Here is a 15,415-nt window from a genome sequence, read left to right as displayed (position 1 = left end):
GCAAATGTGCAGGGGCAGACTCAGACATCGAGAGAGGAGGCAGCATTGCGGGTACCGGTTCAGGGGGGTAGGGGGCCAACGGGTGAGACTTGGGAGCGCTTTGAGTGGAGTCCCCACTTCCATGTCCACTCTTGCCATCATGCCTCTCCTGGACCAGAGCCACATCACTCCTACCATCCTGCTGGATACAGGTTGGAGGACTTAAGTGATGTCTTGTAAAGGCCACTGCAAAAGTATCTGTCTGCCTGTTTAAGGCGGCAGGATAATGTTCACCCTGAGTCCAAACGGCCATTGTTGGGGCCTGAATGGACTCATCTGTGAGGCGTGCTTGAAGCTCAATGAAGGCTGCCATTCTCTCCATTGCAGAAATTCCTGCACTTACTTGCAGCACCATTCTACTATTGCTGGATGTGGACTCCTCCATTCTCTTCCCTATTGTGAAGAGTGTGCGTGGCATGTCTTCCAGTACGTCACAAAGTTGTGTCTCTACCTCGATCATTCTCCTTCTCGAGGATGGCGCCCAGGGTTCAGCATCTGCGTCCAGCTGAGCAGAGCTTGGAGAGGAGTGCGTCCACTGACGCAAACTCTCCACGGCTGCCCCTGTCACCAGTGTCTGCTCGTGCTCACTTGTGAGTGGTGAATCACTAGGTGAAAACCCAACTAACTGTGTAATAGGACCCATCAAGGTGTGAGCATCTGTGCTGGTGCATGGCTTGCTATGATGTGATGGTGCACCCTCAGAGGCATGGAGCTCCTCTGAGGAATCGCCCTCACCCAGGTCATGTAGCGCTCAGCAATTCTTGAAGGTCCTGGATGAGAACATACAGCAATATTGAGAATCATCGGAGAAGTAATGTTACGATGAGCGTCCTGAGGTGTGCAACAGGCCAATCATTGATAACATCAATTCATGATGTGTGTGAGGGATGTTAAAGTTCTGTCACCGGACGTTTGAGGGGTGCCAGTCTCGGCAACTCCAACAGCCAGGCATTTAACCGTTCGACTGAGGTCCTCTGCCTCTGTCAGGGCCGCTATACGTGGTGGCCCCCCTCCAGTCAGACCCATCTCCGTTGCATTTTGGGCTCTCTTCTCCGACAAGGGGAGAAAGTACAGACCTGTGAGTGTGTGAAGGTGACAGGGTCACCCGATGGATACATTGCTTTGGGTCAGGCGGACAATGAAATAGATGCATCTGAGGGTGCGTATCAGACAGATTTATTACATTGGATCAGAAATAAGGTGAGTGGGAGTGGTGGGCTCACAAATGGGGCGGTGAGGAAGTGCACAGAATGTGAAGGTAAGCTGATACTGAGACTTAAGTGGGTGTGAGGAGTGATGTGATGGAGTAGGCTTGGCAGGGCAGAGTTTGAGTGTGGTAATGTACACCACAGGATGTAGGTGAATCAGTAACTGTACTCACTTTACCTGGCCTGGTTAGGTCATTGAAGCGCTTCCTGCATTGCACCCAGGTCCTTGAGCCAGTGGTCCTGCTGCTCACCTCCTCTGCCGCATCGAGCCAGGCCTTCTTGGTGACAGAGGCAGGGCGCTTCCTCCTCTCAGCCGGGTATAGTGTTTCCTTCCTGCACTTCACACTGGCCAATAGCAACTCCAGTGAAGAGTCAGTGAACTGGGGTGCTGGCCTCGTCCTTTGCTGCTCCATATCTTCAGATTTCTTCTTTATCCTTCAAAATCCATGGTTGCAATGGCCCTTTAAACATCCCAGCTCCCAATTGCACAGCTTGGAGATGCGAAACCCGTAAATCACATTAAGGGACTTCAACTGAGTTGCGATTGCTCGAGAAAATGCACAAAAATATTTTCCGTGTTTCCCACAAGTGTATAGACGCCCCCCAACCCCCACACTGAGCATGTTAAAATTTATCCCCATAACTCTGAAAGCTTTATCTTACTTGTAAACGTTCCAGTTGAGCTACGTGTGGTGGGAGTGTCCATGGCAGCTGTAGCATTTGGATTTGACACGACCAATGTGGTGGGAGAAACTAAACAAACAAAGGGTACAAAACCATAAACCTGTTGACAGGGATGTGGCAGAATGGTAGCATATAAATAACTGGATCAATCATAGAATCATACAGCACAGAAGGAGGCCATTCATCCCATCGTGCCTGTGCCGGCTCTTTGAAAGAGCCATCCAATTAGTCCCACTACCCCAGAGACTGGCCAGTTAAAAAAGGTAATAACTACAAGCATTTGTTAAAACGACAGTAGACAGCAGACAGCACTAAGGTAATATGGTATATTTTCCGATTGGCACTGTTTTCGTACATGTGCTTGTATCAAAGTCTTGTCCATGACATTTAATGCAGATGTTAGATTTGTGCGGACAGAATGTTAGTAAGACCACCTTAACTATTCATAGCAAAACATCATCAGCTGGAAAATACACCCCATATTTTCAATCAACAATGCAAGCAGAGGCAGTGAGGGGGGAAGTTTAACCTCCCCCTACCACCCCTCATCCTCAACAGGTGGAGGGGCAGTAAAAATGAAGAGCTCCTCTTACCTCCTCCATTGCAGCCCCGATCTGGCCAATCTTACATTGCAGATGTTGAGGACAATATGCAGATCACCCTCAGAAGGGGAAGGTTGTAAAAACCTGAATGCTCATTCCTCATATCACTACGGTCGTGTAGACCATTGCAAATATTTTATTTGATGATCATGCCGTGGTGCAAAAAAAGGGTAAATTTTCCACTTCTTCGGCGCAAAGTCTTATCCAAGTAGAGTGCACATTGGAGTTCACTTGTACAAAACACCTGATTTTTAATCTAATTATTTTAATGAATGGAAACTCAGGAACTCTGCATGGCAGCCTTGGCTTTGTCTGTTGCACTCTTGCCTTTGGGACAGAAGGTTCTGGGTTCAAGTCTCAATCCACAGGATTGAGCACAAAATCTACGCTGACATTTCATTTTTAGAGGGAATGCTGCATTGTCTTTCTGCTGAGACGTTAAATCGTCAGCCCTTTCAGGTGGACATATAAGTTCCCATGGCATTAATTCGCAGAGGAGCAAGGGAGTGCTCCCCAGTGTCCTGGCCAATATTTATTCCTCAACCAACACCACTAAAACAGATTACCTGCTCATTTAATCCATTCCTGTTTGTGGGATCTTGCTGTTCCTAATTTGGCTGCCACGTTTCCTACACTACAACATTGACTATATTTCAGAAGTACTTCATTGGGTGTAAAGCACTCTGTGACATCCTGAGGTAGTGAAAGGCGCTATATAAATGCAAGTCCTTTCTATGTACAATTCTCTTACACGCACTACTGGTAGGGAAGGCTTCAGATTGGAAGTGCGAAATCGGAAAATTAACTTAGAAATAAGGAGGACCAGAAAGAAAATCCTGCCGTAGTCTAAATGTCAGGCTTGACTCAGTGGTCGCACCCCCTTGACTCTGAGTCAGGAGGTCATGGGCTCAAGCCCCACTCTGGGACTTGAGCATATAATCTAGGCTGACATTTCAGTGCAGGACTGAGGGAATGCTGCACTGTCAGAGATGCTGTCTTTTGAACAAGACGTTAATCCAAGACCTGTTCAGGTGGAGGTATAGAATCCCAAGGCACTATGTGAAGAAGAAATGGGGAGTTCCCCTGATCTCTTGGTCAACATCCATCCCTTGACTATATTATCATAAACAGATTAGTTTAGCTCGTCATTATTTCATTCCTCTTTGTGGGACCTAGCTGTATGCAAATTGGCCGCTGTATTTTCCTGCATAACAGTGACGACACTTCCATGGTAATTAATTGGCTGTGATGTGTTATTGAGACATTCTGCAATATAAATGCAAGTTCCTTTTTATTTTGAAAAGCTAGCCTTGCTGAAATATCATGGGGTAAATTTTAACCCTGAAGATTGGGTGGGTTGGAGGCGGGTGGGCACTGAAAATTCACCGATTTTGGAGCTGGACTGCATCCCAGTTCCAACGTAGCGGCTTCCGGGTTTGACCCAGATGCGCCTGGGTGCACGCACGCTTCTGAAACCCGGCAGTCTGGTGCCGGTGGGATGATATTTAACGGGCCAATTGAGGTACTTAAAGATGTTAAATTTTTGTGGTTTGACCTACACAAACCATTTTAACTGGTTCTGAACATATCTCCCGTGGCCTCTGAAGCACACCATGGAAATGGAGGTGAGTTGCAGCGGCCCTCATTTGGACCTTTAAACCAGTGATTGACAAATGTGAAGAAAAGGTGACTTTTTGCAACAGGGCACTCAGTTCTCTCAGACAAACCTTTGGCTGGGAGTTCTCTGTGTTTGGACTCAGATTTCTTTGTTCACGCTCAGCATTCTTGTGTTCACACACATTTACCTACATTATGGATCGCCTCAAAGTGACACTATGAGGATGGTGAGTGCAATGGATTTATTCAGCAGTACATCTGAGGAGGAGGCAAATCAACATCCACGGAGGCAGGGCCTGCAGTTCTGGGATTTGCAAGTCCACAAGACAGAGGTGCGCCACAAGGACATGCAGAAGAGCAGAGAGGGGACCAACGGAGGGGCCGAGGTTGCAGGAGGCGTAACCCACGTGAGAGGGTCTACAGGCAAAGGCTGAGCTTCCTGGACCTCTCTGAGGAGCAGTGCCTACGCAGGCTCAAATTGAAATGGCAGGTTGTCGCAGACGTCAGCAAGCTCCTTCATGCAGAACTGCTCCCGGCTGGGCCTGGTTGGCACTCATTGTCCGTCGCAGTTAAAGACATCACTGCCCTGAATTTCCTTGCCTTTGGATACTTCTAGGTTGCCACCAGTGACATGACCAGGATCTGTCAGTCATCTGCACATAAATATATACGATAGGTGATGGATGGCTTGTTTGCCAGGGCATCCGACTACGTCAAGTTTCCCTGCGACAACATCAGTCAGACTGAGAGGGCAGTGGGTTTCGATTCTCTAGCTGGCTTTTCACGGATGTAGGGTGCAATTGATTGCACACAAGTAGCAATCAGAGCACCTCTACATGAGCCAGCACTGTTCATTAACCAGAAAGGATGTCACTCCATCAATGCACTGCTCGTTTGCGACCAGTGGACAACGTTTCTGCATGATTCTTTCATTTTGCCCGATCTGGACTCGGGCAAAATGAAAGGCAGACTTAACAGCTGGCTGCTTGGAGACAAGGGATACCCCCTGCAGACGTGGCTCATGAGACCTGTGAGAAACACCACTAACGAGGCACTGCAGCGGTACAACGACAGTCACATCACCACTAGATCTGTCATTGAACGAGCCATAGAAATGCTCAAGATACACTTTGAGTGTCTCGATCGATCTGGGGAGCCCTTCAGTACTGACCAGCGAGGGTGTGTAGAATGATAGTCGTGTGTTGTGTCCTGCATAACATCGCTCAACAGAAAGGGTTACAGGTGGATGAGGTCCCATGCGCTCATGAAGCATCTGCATCTGCCATCAGCAGAGGAAGAAGATGAAGAAAAAGAAGAAGAAGAAGGAGGAGGAAGAAGGAGGAAGGCGATGACAAACCCCCCCATCGGCAGAGTGGCAGCACACCTGGCTGCTCATGATGCCAGGGAATCACTCATATTTGATAGGTTCTCACAAGGAGATCTGCAAATTGAAGATAGTGAAGTACTCAGGCCACCTGGAACGACCACCACCAACATCAACACCAACCCCCCACCCCCCCGACTGTTTGCACAAAACAGTCCTACAATCAAACATACACCCATTCTACACATGCCCAATTGGTGGCATCAAGTCTTGCCATTCATGATGAGGGTGCTTACACAAAAGGGATTCAAGAATGGACAAGACGTGGCAGTGCTGGTGACAAGTATGACATTTATTGTGAATGTAACAAAAATCAATGAAAATTGAAAATCATGACATTTTAGTTAGACCTTCCTCTGTACCCTTCAGCTCAAAATTTTTTGCCCACAAAGTTGCTGAAAGTGCGAGCTGATAATGGTGCAGTGAGGGAAACAGGGCATCTGGGACCTGAGTGAACAGGGCAAGCAAAAGGGTATCTTCTGAACCAATGAGATTTAAGGATTGGGCAATAAACAGCGGAAGGTCTGAGAAGGAGAGTCAATTAAAGGGGGTGAATTCAATGTCAAATCAGGTACTGAATGAGAAATAAAGAGAGGGAAAGAAAGATTGGACTAAGAGAGAGAGAGAAAAAAAAAAGAGACAGGAAGGAAAAATAAGAAAAAACATTTTAAACTTTAAAATTTGACATTTTTAAAATCCCCGCGAAAAGTTTAAAACCTAAAGGAATGAGATACCACACTTGTAATAGTAATGGGAGTAATTAACAATTACCAATTCGTTAAAAGGTACTTACATTACTAATTACTAGCCCTAAATATCTGTGGCGGGTTTAGTTCATATCTACCATGCAATTACAGTAACTTTGTGACATTCAATGCATGTCAATGGTGAGCCAGACAGCGAGATGCCGTTTTCCATGAAGCTAACGACGGACAGCAACTTTTGGATATTCGCCTTTAACCGCGCATCTGCTCCTCGCCTGAAGTTGCTGTACTATTTAGGGATAAATAATACCGAGCGCCATTAGCCTCACCTTTACTTTGACAGCAAATGCTGGCCCTTTATGTTCGATGGGCATGTTAACCCGTTAAAGTCTACCAACCCTCAAAAGGTGAATATGCATCAGATAACAATCTTGAAATAGATGGGAAAGAGGAAGCCCGATCGTGACTACACTTCTGGTCATTATCTCATTGCTGTTTGTGGGGCCTTGTGATGTGTAAATTGGCAGCCATTTTTACCCTTCTTATATTACAACAGTGACTACCCTTCAAAAGTACTTAATTGGCTGTAAAGCGTTTGATGTCCTGAGGTCATGGAAGGCACTATATAAACGCAAGTTATTTCTTTTCTTTAGAATAAATGAAGGCCCAAAGTGCAGATAAGAAGCCTTGAGACATCAGAAAAACATTTAATAATTTGAGCACAGACATGGGGCCTGATGTTAGCAGGTCTGCGGGTTCTCGGCGGGGGGGTCATCGGGCGCGTGGGTAACGCGCCCAGTGAAATTAGTCAGCTCCCCGCATGATTGTAGCATCCAATCCGCTAATTGGATCCACTTACCTGGTCCTCCGGGTTCCCCATTGCTGATCTGCGCGTCGGGCGGGCTGCGCTTGCGCAGTAAGATCTGTCAGCTGGAGGAGCTCGATTTAAAGGGGCAGTCCTCCTCTGACAGATGCTGCAACAAACAGAAAATATCACAGCATGGAGCAGCCCAGGGGGAAGGCTGCTCCCAGTTTAATGATGCCTCACTCCAGGTATCAATACATGGGGTGAGGAGGAGGGGGAGGACAGAGATCTTCCTCCCGGCGGGCGGGAGGAAGCGGCCTGCCTCTGCCACCAGGAAGGCCTGGCTCGAGGTGGCAGAGGAGGTCACCAGCACCACCAACATATCGCCCACCTGCATACAGTGCAGGAGGCGCTCCAATGACCTCAGTAGGTCAGCCAAAGTGAGTACACTTACTCTTTCCCCTACACTCCATCTACCACATCACTGCCCCCACCCCACATCTCCTTCTGCACTGCCAACACTACTCTGTCACATCACCCCTCATACCCACTCAAACCTCATCCTCATCGTACCTGCACCTACTCACCTCATAGAGTCATAGAGTCATAGAGTCATAGAGTTATACAGCACGGATAGAGGCCCTTCGGCCCATCGTGTCCGCGCCGGCCATCAGCCCTGTCTACTCTAATCCCATATTCCAGCATTTGGTCCGTAGCCTTGTATGCTATGGCATTTCAAGTGCTCATCCAAATGCTTCTTGAATGTTGTGAGGGTTCCTGCCTCCACAACCCTTTCAGACAGTGAGTTCCAGACTCCAACCACCCTCTGGGTGAAAAAGTTCTTTCTCAAATCCCCTCTAAACCTCCCGCCTTTTACCTTGAATCTATGTCCCCTTGTTATAGAACCCTCAACGAAGGGAAAAAGCTCCTTAGTATCCATCCTATCTGTGCCGCTCATAATTTTGTACACCTCAATCATGTCCCCCCTCAGCCTCCTCTGCTCCAAGGAAAACAAACCCAATCTTCCCAGTCTCTCTTCATAGCTGAAGCGCTCCAGCCCTGGTAACATCCTGGTGAATCTCCTCTGCACCCTCTCCAAAGCGATCACATCCTTCCTGTAGTGTGGCGACCAGAACTGCACACAGTACTCCAGCTGTGGCCTAACCAGTGTTTTATACAGCTCCATCATAACCTCCTTGCTCTTATATTCTATGCCTCGGCTAATAAAGGCAAGTATCCCATATGCCTTCTTTACCACCTTATCTACCTGTTCCGCCGCCTTCAGGGATCTGTGAACTTGCACACCAAGATCCCTCTGACCCTCTGTCTTGCCTAGGGTCCTCCCATTCATTGTGTATTCCCTTGCCTTGTTAGTCCCTCCAAAGTGCATCACCTCGCACTTTTCCAGGTTAAATTCCATTTGCCACTGTTCCGCCCATCTGACCAACCCATCTATATCGTCCTGCAGACTGAGGCTATCCTCCTCGCTATTTACCACCCTACCAATCTTTGTATCATCAGCGAACTTACTGATCATACCTTTTACATTCATATCCAAGTCATTAATGTAGACCACAAACAGCAAGGGACCCAGCACCGATCCCTGTGGTACCCCACTGGCCACAGGCTTCCAGTCACAAAAACAACCTTCGACCATCACCCTCTGCCTTCTGCCACTAAGCCAGTTTTGTATCCAAAGTGCCAAGGCACCCTGGATTCCATGGGCTCGTACCTTCTTGACCAGTCTCCTGTGGGGGACTTTATCGAAGGCCTTACTGAAATCCATGTATACCACATCCACTGCGTTACCCTCATCCACACACCTAGTCACCCCCTCAAAAAATTCAATCTAATTAGTCAGACATGATCTTCCCTTGACAAAGCCATGTTGACTATCCTTGATTAATCCTTGCTTCTCCAAGTGGAGACTAATTTTGTCCTTCAGAATTTTTTCCAATAATTTTCCTACCACTGATGTTAGGCTCACTGGCCTGTAGTTCCCCGGTTTTTCCCTACTCCCCTTCTTGAGTAATGGTATTACATTAGCGGTTCTCCAGTCCTCTGGCACATCCCCTGTGGCCAGAGAGGTTCTGAATATATGTGTCAGAGCCCCCGCAATCTCCTCCTTTGCCTCACACAGTAGCCTGGGATACATTTCGTCCGGGCCTGGGGATTTATCCATTTTTAGGCCTGCTAAAACCGCCAATACCTCCTCCCGCTCGATGTTAATATGTTCGAGTATATCACAGTCCCCCTGCCGTATTTCTATGTCTACATCGTCCTTCTCCATAGTGAAAACAGATGCAAAAAATTCATTTAGAACCCCTCCTACATCTGCCGGCTCCACACACAGATTGCCATTTTTGTCCCTAATGGGCCCTATTTTTTCCCTAGTCATCCTCTTACCCTTAATATACTTATAAAACATCTTAGGATTTTCCTTTATTTTGCTCGCCAGTGTTATTTCATGGCCCCTCCTTGATCTCCTAATTTCTTTTTTAAGTATCCCCCTGCACTTTTTGTACTCCTCTAGGGCTTCCTCCGTCTTTAGCCTTTTGTATCTGCCAAAAGCCCTCCTTTTTTTCCTAATCCATTCTCGTATATCCCCTGACATCCAAGGTTCCCTGGAGTTCTTGGAACCACCCTTGACCTTTACGGGAACATGTTGCCATTGTATGGTCTCAATCTCCCTTCTGAAAGACTCCCATTGCTCCGATGCGGATTTTCCTACAAGCAGCTGATCCCAGTCCATTTTGGCCAGATCCTGCCTTATCCTATTAAAATCGGCCTTCCCCCAATTTAGAACCTTTATTTCCGGCCCCTCCCTGTCCTTTTCCATGACCACCTTAAATCTCACCGAATTATGGTCACTCTCACCAAAGTGCTCACCTACTAGCACTTCTTCCACTTGGCCGGCCACATTCCCTAGAATTAGGTCCAGTACCGCCCCCTCTCTTGTAGGACTTTCTACATGCTGGCTCAAAAAGCTCTCCTGGATGCACGTTAAGAATTTTGTACCCTCTAAGCCTTTTACACTCTGAGTATCCCAGTTAATATTGGGGAAGTTGAAATCCCCCACTATTATTACCCTATTATTTGCACAATTTTCTGAGATTTGCCTACATATCTGTTCCTCTATCTCCCCCTGACTGTTTGGGGGCCTATAGTACACTCCCATCAAAGTGCTTGCCCCTTTTTTGTTTTTAAGCTCCACCCATATGGCCTCATTAGAGGAACCTGCTAATATATCATCCCTCCTTATGGCATTGAATCTTTAATTAATATTGCGACCCCCCCTCCTCTTATACCTCCCCCTCTGTCTCGCCTGAAGATTCTGTACCCCGGAATATTGAGCTGCCAGTCTTGCCCCTCCCTCAACCATGTCTCTGTGACAGCAACAATATCATACTCCCATGTGTTTATCAACACCTTCAGTTCATCCACCTTATTCGCAAGACTCCTTGCATTAAAATAGATGCCATCCAGCCTTGCCCTCACATATTTGCCCTGTCTTCCAAGCTGACTTGTTTTTTTCTCTATATTTGGCTATTGTAGCTCCACTCTGTATCCCATCCCCCTGCCAAGTTAGTTTAACCCCCCCCCCCAACAGAGCGGGACAAATATCCCCGCAAGGATATTTGTCCCGCTCTGGTTCAGGTGCAACCCGTCCGACTTGTACAAGTCCCACCTTCCCCAGAAGCAGGCCCAGTGATCCAGAAAACTGAAACCCTCCCTCCTGCACCAACTCTTTAGCCACGCATTCATCTGTTCTATCCTCCTATTTCTATACTCACTAGCCCGTGGCACTGGGAGTAATCCAGAGATTACAACCTTTGAGGTCCTGCTCTTTAATCTGCTACCTAGCTCCCTAAATTCTTGATGCAGGACCTCATCTCCCTTCCTACCTATGTCGTTGGTCCCAATGTGGACCACGACCTCTGCCTGCTCACCCTCCCCCTTGAGAATGCCCTGTAGCCGCTCAGTGACATCCATGACCCTGGCACCAGGGAGGCAACAAACCATCCTGGAGTCACGTTTACGGCCACAGAAACGCCTGTCTGTTCCCCTTACGATAGAATCCCCTACCACTATAGCTCTTCCACTCTTTTTCCTCCCAGCCTGTGCAGCAGAGCTACCCCTGGTGCCAGGAAGTTGGCTGCTGCTGCCTTCCCCTGATAAGTCATCCCCCTCAACAATATCCAAAGCGGTATATTTGTTTGAGAGGGGGACGGCCACAGGGGACCCCTGCACTGCCTGCCTGCTCTTCTTACTCTGCCTGGTGGTCACCCAATTACTTCCTGCCTGTACAACCTTTACCTGCGGTGTGACCATCTCACTAAACGTGCTATCCACGACGTTCTCAGCATCGCGAATGCTCCTTAATGAATCCATCCGCAGCTCCAGTGCCGCAATGCGGTTTGTCAGTAGCTGCAGCTGGATACATTTCCCGCACACATGGTCGTCAGGGACACCGGAAGGGTCCCTGATTTCCCACATAGAGCAGGAAGAGCATAACACGGGGCTGGGCTGTCCTGACATGACTTACCCTTTAACTAATTAATTCAAATTAAATGAATCCCACCAATTTCACTTCAATTAAAAAGGTATACTCAAGGGCCCTTGCTGAACAGTAGTCCCCCACTACACAACAGAGACCAGAGAATCCACAAACTCTAACCTTAGACAAATTCAGCAGGAAAATACTCACCAGCCAATCACTTACCTCTTCCTTGGTGACGTCCCACTTGGATTACTTTTTGCTTCTTATTTATCTTAGGTCCAGGAGTTGAGTCCCTGTGATGTCGCACAGTAGTTGTCTCTTGATGCAGGTCTGCTGCTGCTTTTATTCCACAATCTCAGTCTTCTACTCTCAGGTCCACTACCGCTCTGCAGGAAAAGTTTGGAAAAGCAAGGCAAAGCAGAAACCTCCTTCCCTCACTTCACCAAACTCCCACACTTACCGAACTCTCAGCACACTGTAATATCCGCACACCGTGCAGTCCGCACTGACAGGCCCCTGTATTTCTACAGTTGAGACTCAGATGAGTCAGGCCTGCCCCACCTTCAGGTACCAATTGAATCTTGCTAACCAATTAACTTGCTACAGCAGCTCTCTGCCAGTACTCATCCCGCCACTACCACTCAACCCAATCCTCATACAATCTCATGGCTCTATCTCATACTCACCCTCTCATGCATCTCTTTCACGGTCAGCCTCACTCAACCTGCCACTACCTGTGCTGCAGCCACAGGGCATGCATCACATATGTGCAGTAGGAAGCGTAAGGCAAACGTGTCATGAGCATGAAGGGGATGCACAAGGGTGTTTGAGGGTTTGTCATGGTTGTTACTTATATTAAATTTCTGACCAACTCACATCACATATTATATTGGCACCACTACTGCCATGTCTTCGCGAATCTTGTCTGGTCTGTGCAATAATGCCCTTTCCTGAGGATCACTATGAAGACCCACAACTGATGCCACCCATTGTGTCACTGCAGAGTGGGTGTAGGTGTATTTGCAGGGCTCTTTTGTGCAGACGGCTGAGAGACGTTGGCGATGTCCCCGGTTGCACCCTGGAAGGATGCGGAGGAGAGATTGTTGAGGGCAGTGGTGACTTTGACAGCGACAGGTAAGAGGATGGTGTTCGGGCCAGCCAGGAGCAGCTTGGCATGAAGGAGGCTGCAGATGTCCACGACTACATGTCGAGTGACTCTGAGCCTCCGTGTGCACTGCTGCTCAGAGAGGTCCAGGAAGCTGAGCCTCGGTCTGTGGACCCTGTGGCGAGGGTATTGCCCTCTGCGATGCATCTCTCTCTGCGGTAGCCCTCCCTCCTGCTGTGCAGATGGATGTGTCACAGCACTCTGTTGTGGAGCTCCACGTGACAGAGGTGGACGGCGTGGATGGCGAGGCTGGTGATGCTGTTTGCCCTCTGAGGAGGTCATGACTGCAGCCACGACGGCCCCCATCCGGAAGATGTACATCTGAGGGGGTCCGCAAGGTAGGTACATGTGTCTGGACCCCGGGGTAAGTGTGCAAGTTGGTGACTTTGATTGTCAGGAGGAGGGTGGTGGAGGCCAAACTTTGTCCCAAGTGACAGAGTGGCCTCCTGCAATGAGTGAGGATCTCCCCCACCCCACCTGTCAAATGGACATTTGCAGCTGCCACAGGCTGATGGCTGCAACACGTCCATTTGAACTGGGAGTGTTTCCCCCAGTGTAGGAAACCGTCCCAGGTTGCTCTAAAATCCCACCCCTCCTCACATAATCCCTTAATCAGGTCAGTTAATGACCTGAACAAGCCAAATAAATACTTTCAAGTGGCATCCCGCTGGCTTTAATTGCCTGCGGGATTCCCACCAGCGGGGGCTGCGCGCGCACGCCGGCGCGTCAGCGGGGAACCCGTAAGTGCACGGGTTCGAGGCGGGCTCCGGTCCCGCTCCGGGATTTCACGATTTTCGGGACCCCCCCGCCAGGAACGCACCCGATAGCGGGTGCTAAAATGCTGCCCCATGGTCTGTGATTTGATCCGTGAGAAATAAAATACTTCCCTATCATATGAAATTTGAAAGGAAGGGTCTTTTTAAATAATTCTCTGCACGGTGCCAGCAATATGAAAACACAATCAATAACAACCACCTTAAACAAGTTTGTTAATATCAGTTTGAAAACTCTTGTGTACATTTTCTTTCAACGCGCTTGAACTGCAACAATAGTATGGGCTCAATTTTCAAAGGGTGGCGGGATGGCAGCGGGGTGGGTGGGGAGGTCAATGGGCGCGCAGCAAACCTGGATAATAAAAACTTACCCTTCCCCCCGTGATCACAAGTAAATTGATGGCCCTTAACGTGGCTTCCAGGTTTGCCGTCCGAAAGCTGCACAGTGGGCGGACTGTGCACCTGCATGATAGGCTGTCAGCTGGAGTGTCTGGATTTAAAGGGCCATTGCTGCAATGGATTTTGCTGGAGCAAATATCAAGAACATACAATAAGGAGCAGCAGAGGGGCAAGGCTGCTCCAAGATTTAATGATGCCTCACTTGAGGTGCTACTGGCTGGGGTGAGGAGGAGGAGGGAAATTTTTTACTCAGCTGACAGGAGGAAGTGGCCTGCCTCTGTCATCAAGAAGGCCTGGCTCAAGGTGCCAGAGGAGGTCACCAGCAGCAGCAACATCTCCTGCACTTGGGTCCAGTGCAGGAAGCGGTTCAATGACCTAAGTAGGTCAGCCAAAGTGAGTACACTTACTGATTCTCCTGCATTCCGTCTTCCACATCACCGCCCCCACCCCCCAACTCATTCTGCACTGCCAACACTACTCTATCACATCGCTCCTCACACCCACTTAAGGTTCATCCTCAACTTACCTTCACTTCCTCAGTACTTCCTCACCTCCCCATTTATGACCCCACCACTACCACTCAACCCAATCCTGATCCAATGGGATGTCTCTGTCTCATACTCACCCTCTGATGCACCTCTTTCACGGTCAGCCTCACCCAAACCAATGCATTAATCGATTGGCCACTTCACCATCACTCACTCGCACATCTAGACTTCCTCCCCTTCTAGGAGAAGAGAGCGCAAAACGCACGCGAGAGGGTGAGGATCGGAGGGGGGCCACAATAAATACTGGTCCTCACAGACGTGGAGCAGGAGGCCCTGCAGATCAGCCGCACCCTCGAGTACCTGTCCGTCGGGGACGCCGAGACTGATACCCCACAAATGTCTGGTGACATAACTTTAATATTCATCACACACAATATGAATTGATGTTAACAATGATTGGCATGTTGAACACCTCAGTATGCTCATCTCAACATGTCACATCTGTGATGATGCTTAATATTGCCTTCTGTTCTCTTACAGGCCTTTATCAACCACAGTGACGGGAGAGGGTGATTCCTCAGAGGAGCTCCAGGATTCTGAGGGCGCACCATCACATCTTAGCGAGCCATCCACCAGCGCAGATACTCACACCTCGGTGGGTCCTAGTAGTCAGTTAGTTGGGTTGGCACCTGGTGAGTCACCATACACATGTGAGCATGAGTAGACATTGGTGGCAGCGGCAGCTGTGGAGAGTCCACGTCAGTGGGCGCACTCCTCTCCAGGCTCTGCTCAGCTGGACACAGATGCTGAACCCCGGTGCCATCCTTTAACAGGAGAATGATCGAGGGACAGCAGCACATTTGTGAGGTACTGGAACAGGTACCAAGCACACTCTCCACAATAGCCCAGAGGATGGAGGAGTCCAACTCCTGCATGAGTGGAATGGTGGCACAGGTACGAGAGCCATCGCGCCCCCCCCCCCCTACCTTGATGGTGTCAGTTTGAGGGGGTCCGAAAAGTTGGTAAATATGTGTAAACAGAACAAT

General features: G+C 48.7%; 1 protein-coding gene across 5 annotated transcripts in view; it reads right to left on the bottom strand.

Annotated features, from left to right (window-relative positions):
• The window catches only part of LOC137321167 (transmembrane protease serine 11B-like protein), a 119,443-nt gene that overhangs the window by 46,517 nt on the left and 57,511 nt on the right, over positions 1-15,415 (bottom strand). For 4 of the 5 annotated variants that reach the window (XM_067983420.1, XM_067983421.1, XM_067983423.1 and 1 more), the window contains exon 7: positions 1,911-2,000. The exons of the other annotated variant lie outside the window; for it this stretch is intronic. In XM_067983420.1, the coding sequence (XP_067839521.1) occupies positions 1,911-2,000 (90 nt within the window). The remainder of the gene's footprint in view (positions 1-1,910; positions 2,001-15,415) is intronic. 5 annotated transcript variants of the gene reach the window in all.

The sequence above is a fragment of the Heptranchias perlo genome, chromosome 4, assembly GCF_035084215.1.
Source record: "Heptranchias perlo isolate sHepPer1 chromosome 4, sHepPer1.hap1, whole genome shotgun sequence".
NCBI lineage: Eukaryota > Metazoa > Chordata > Chondrichthyes > Hexanchiformes > Hexanchidae > Heptranchias > Heptranchias perlo.
The sequence above is the reverse complement of the archived record's forward strand: the minus strand, read 5'-3'. Positions and strand labels throughout refer to the sequence as shown.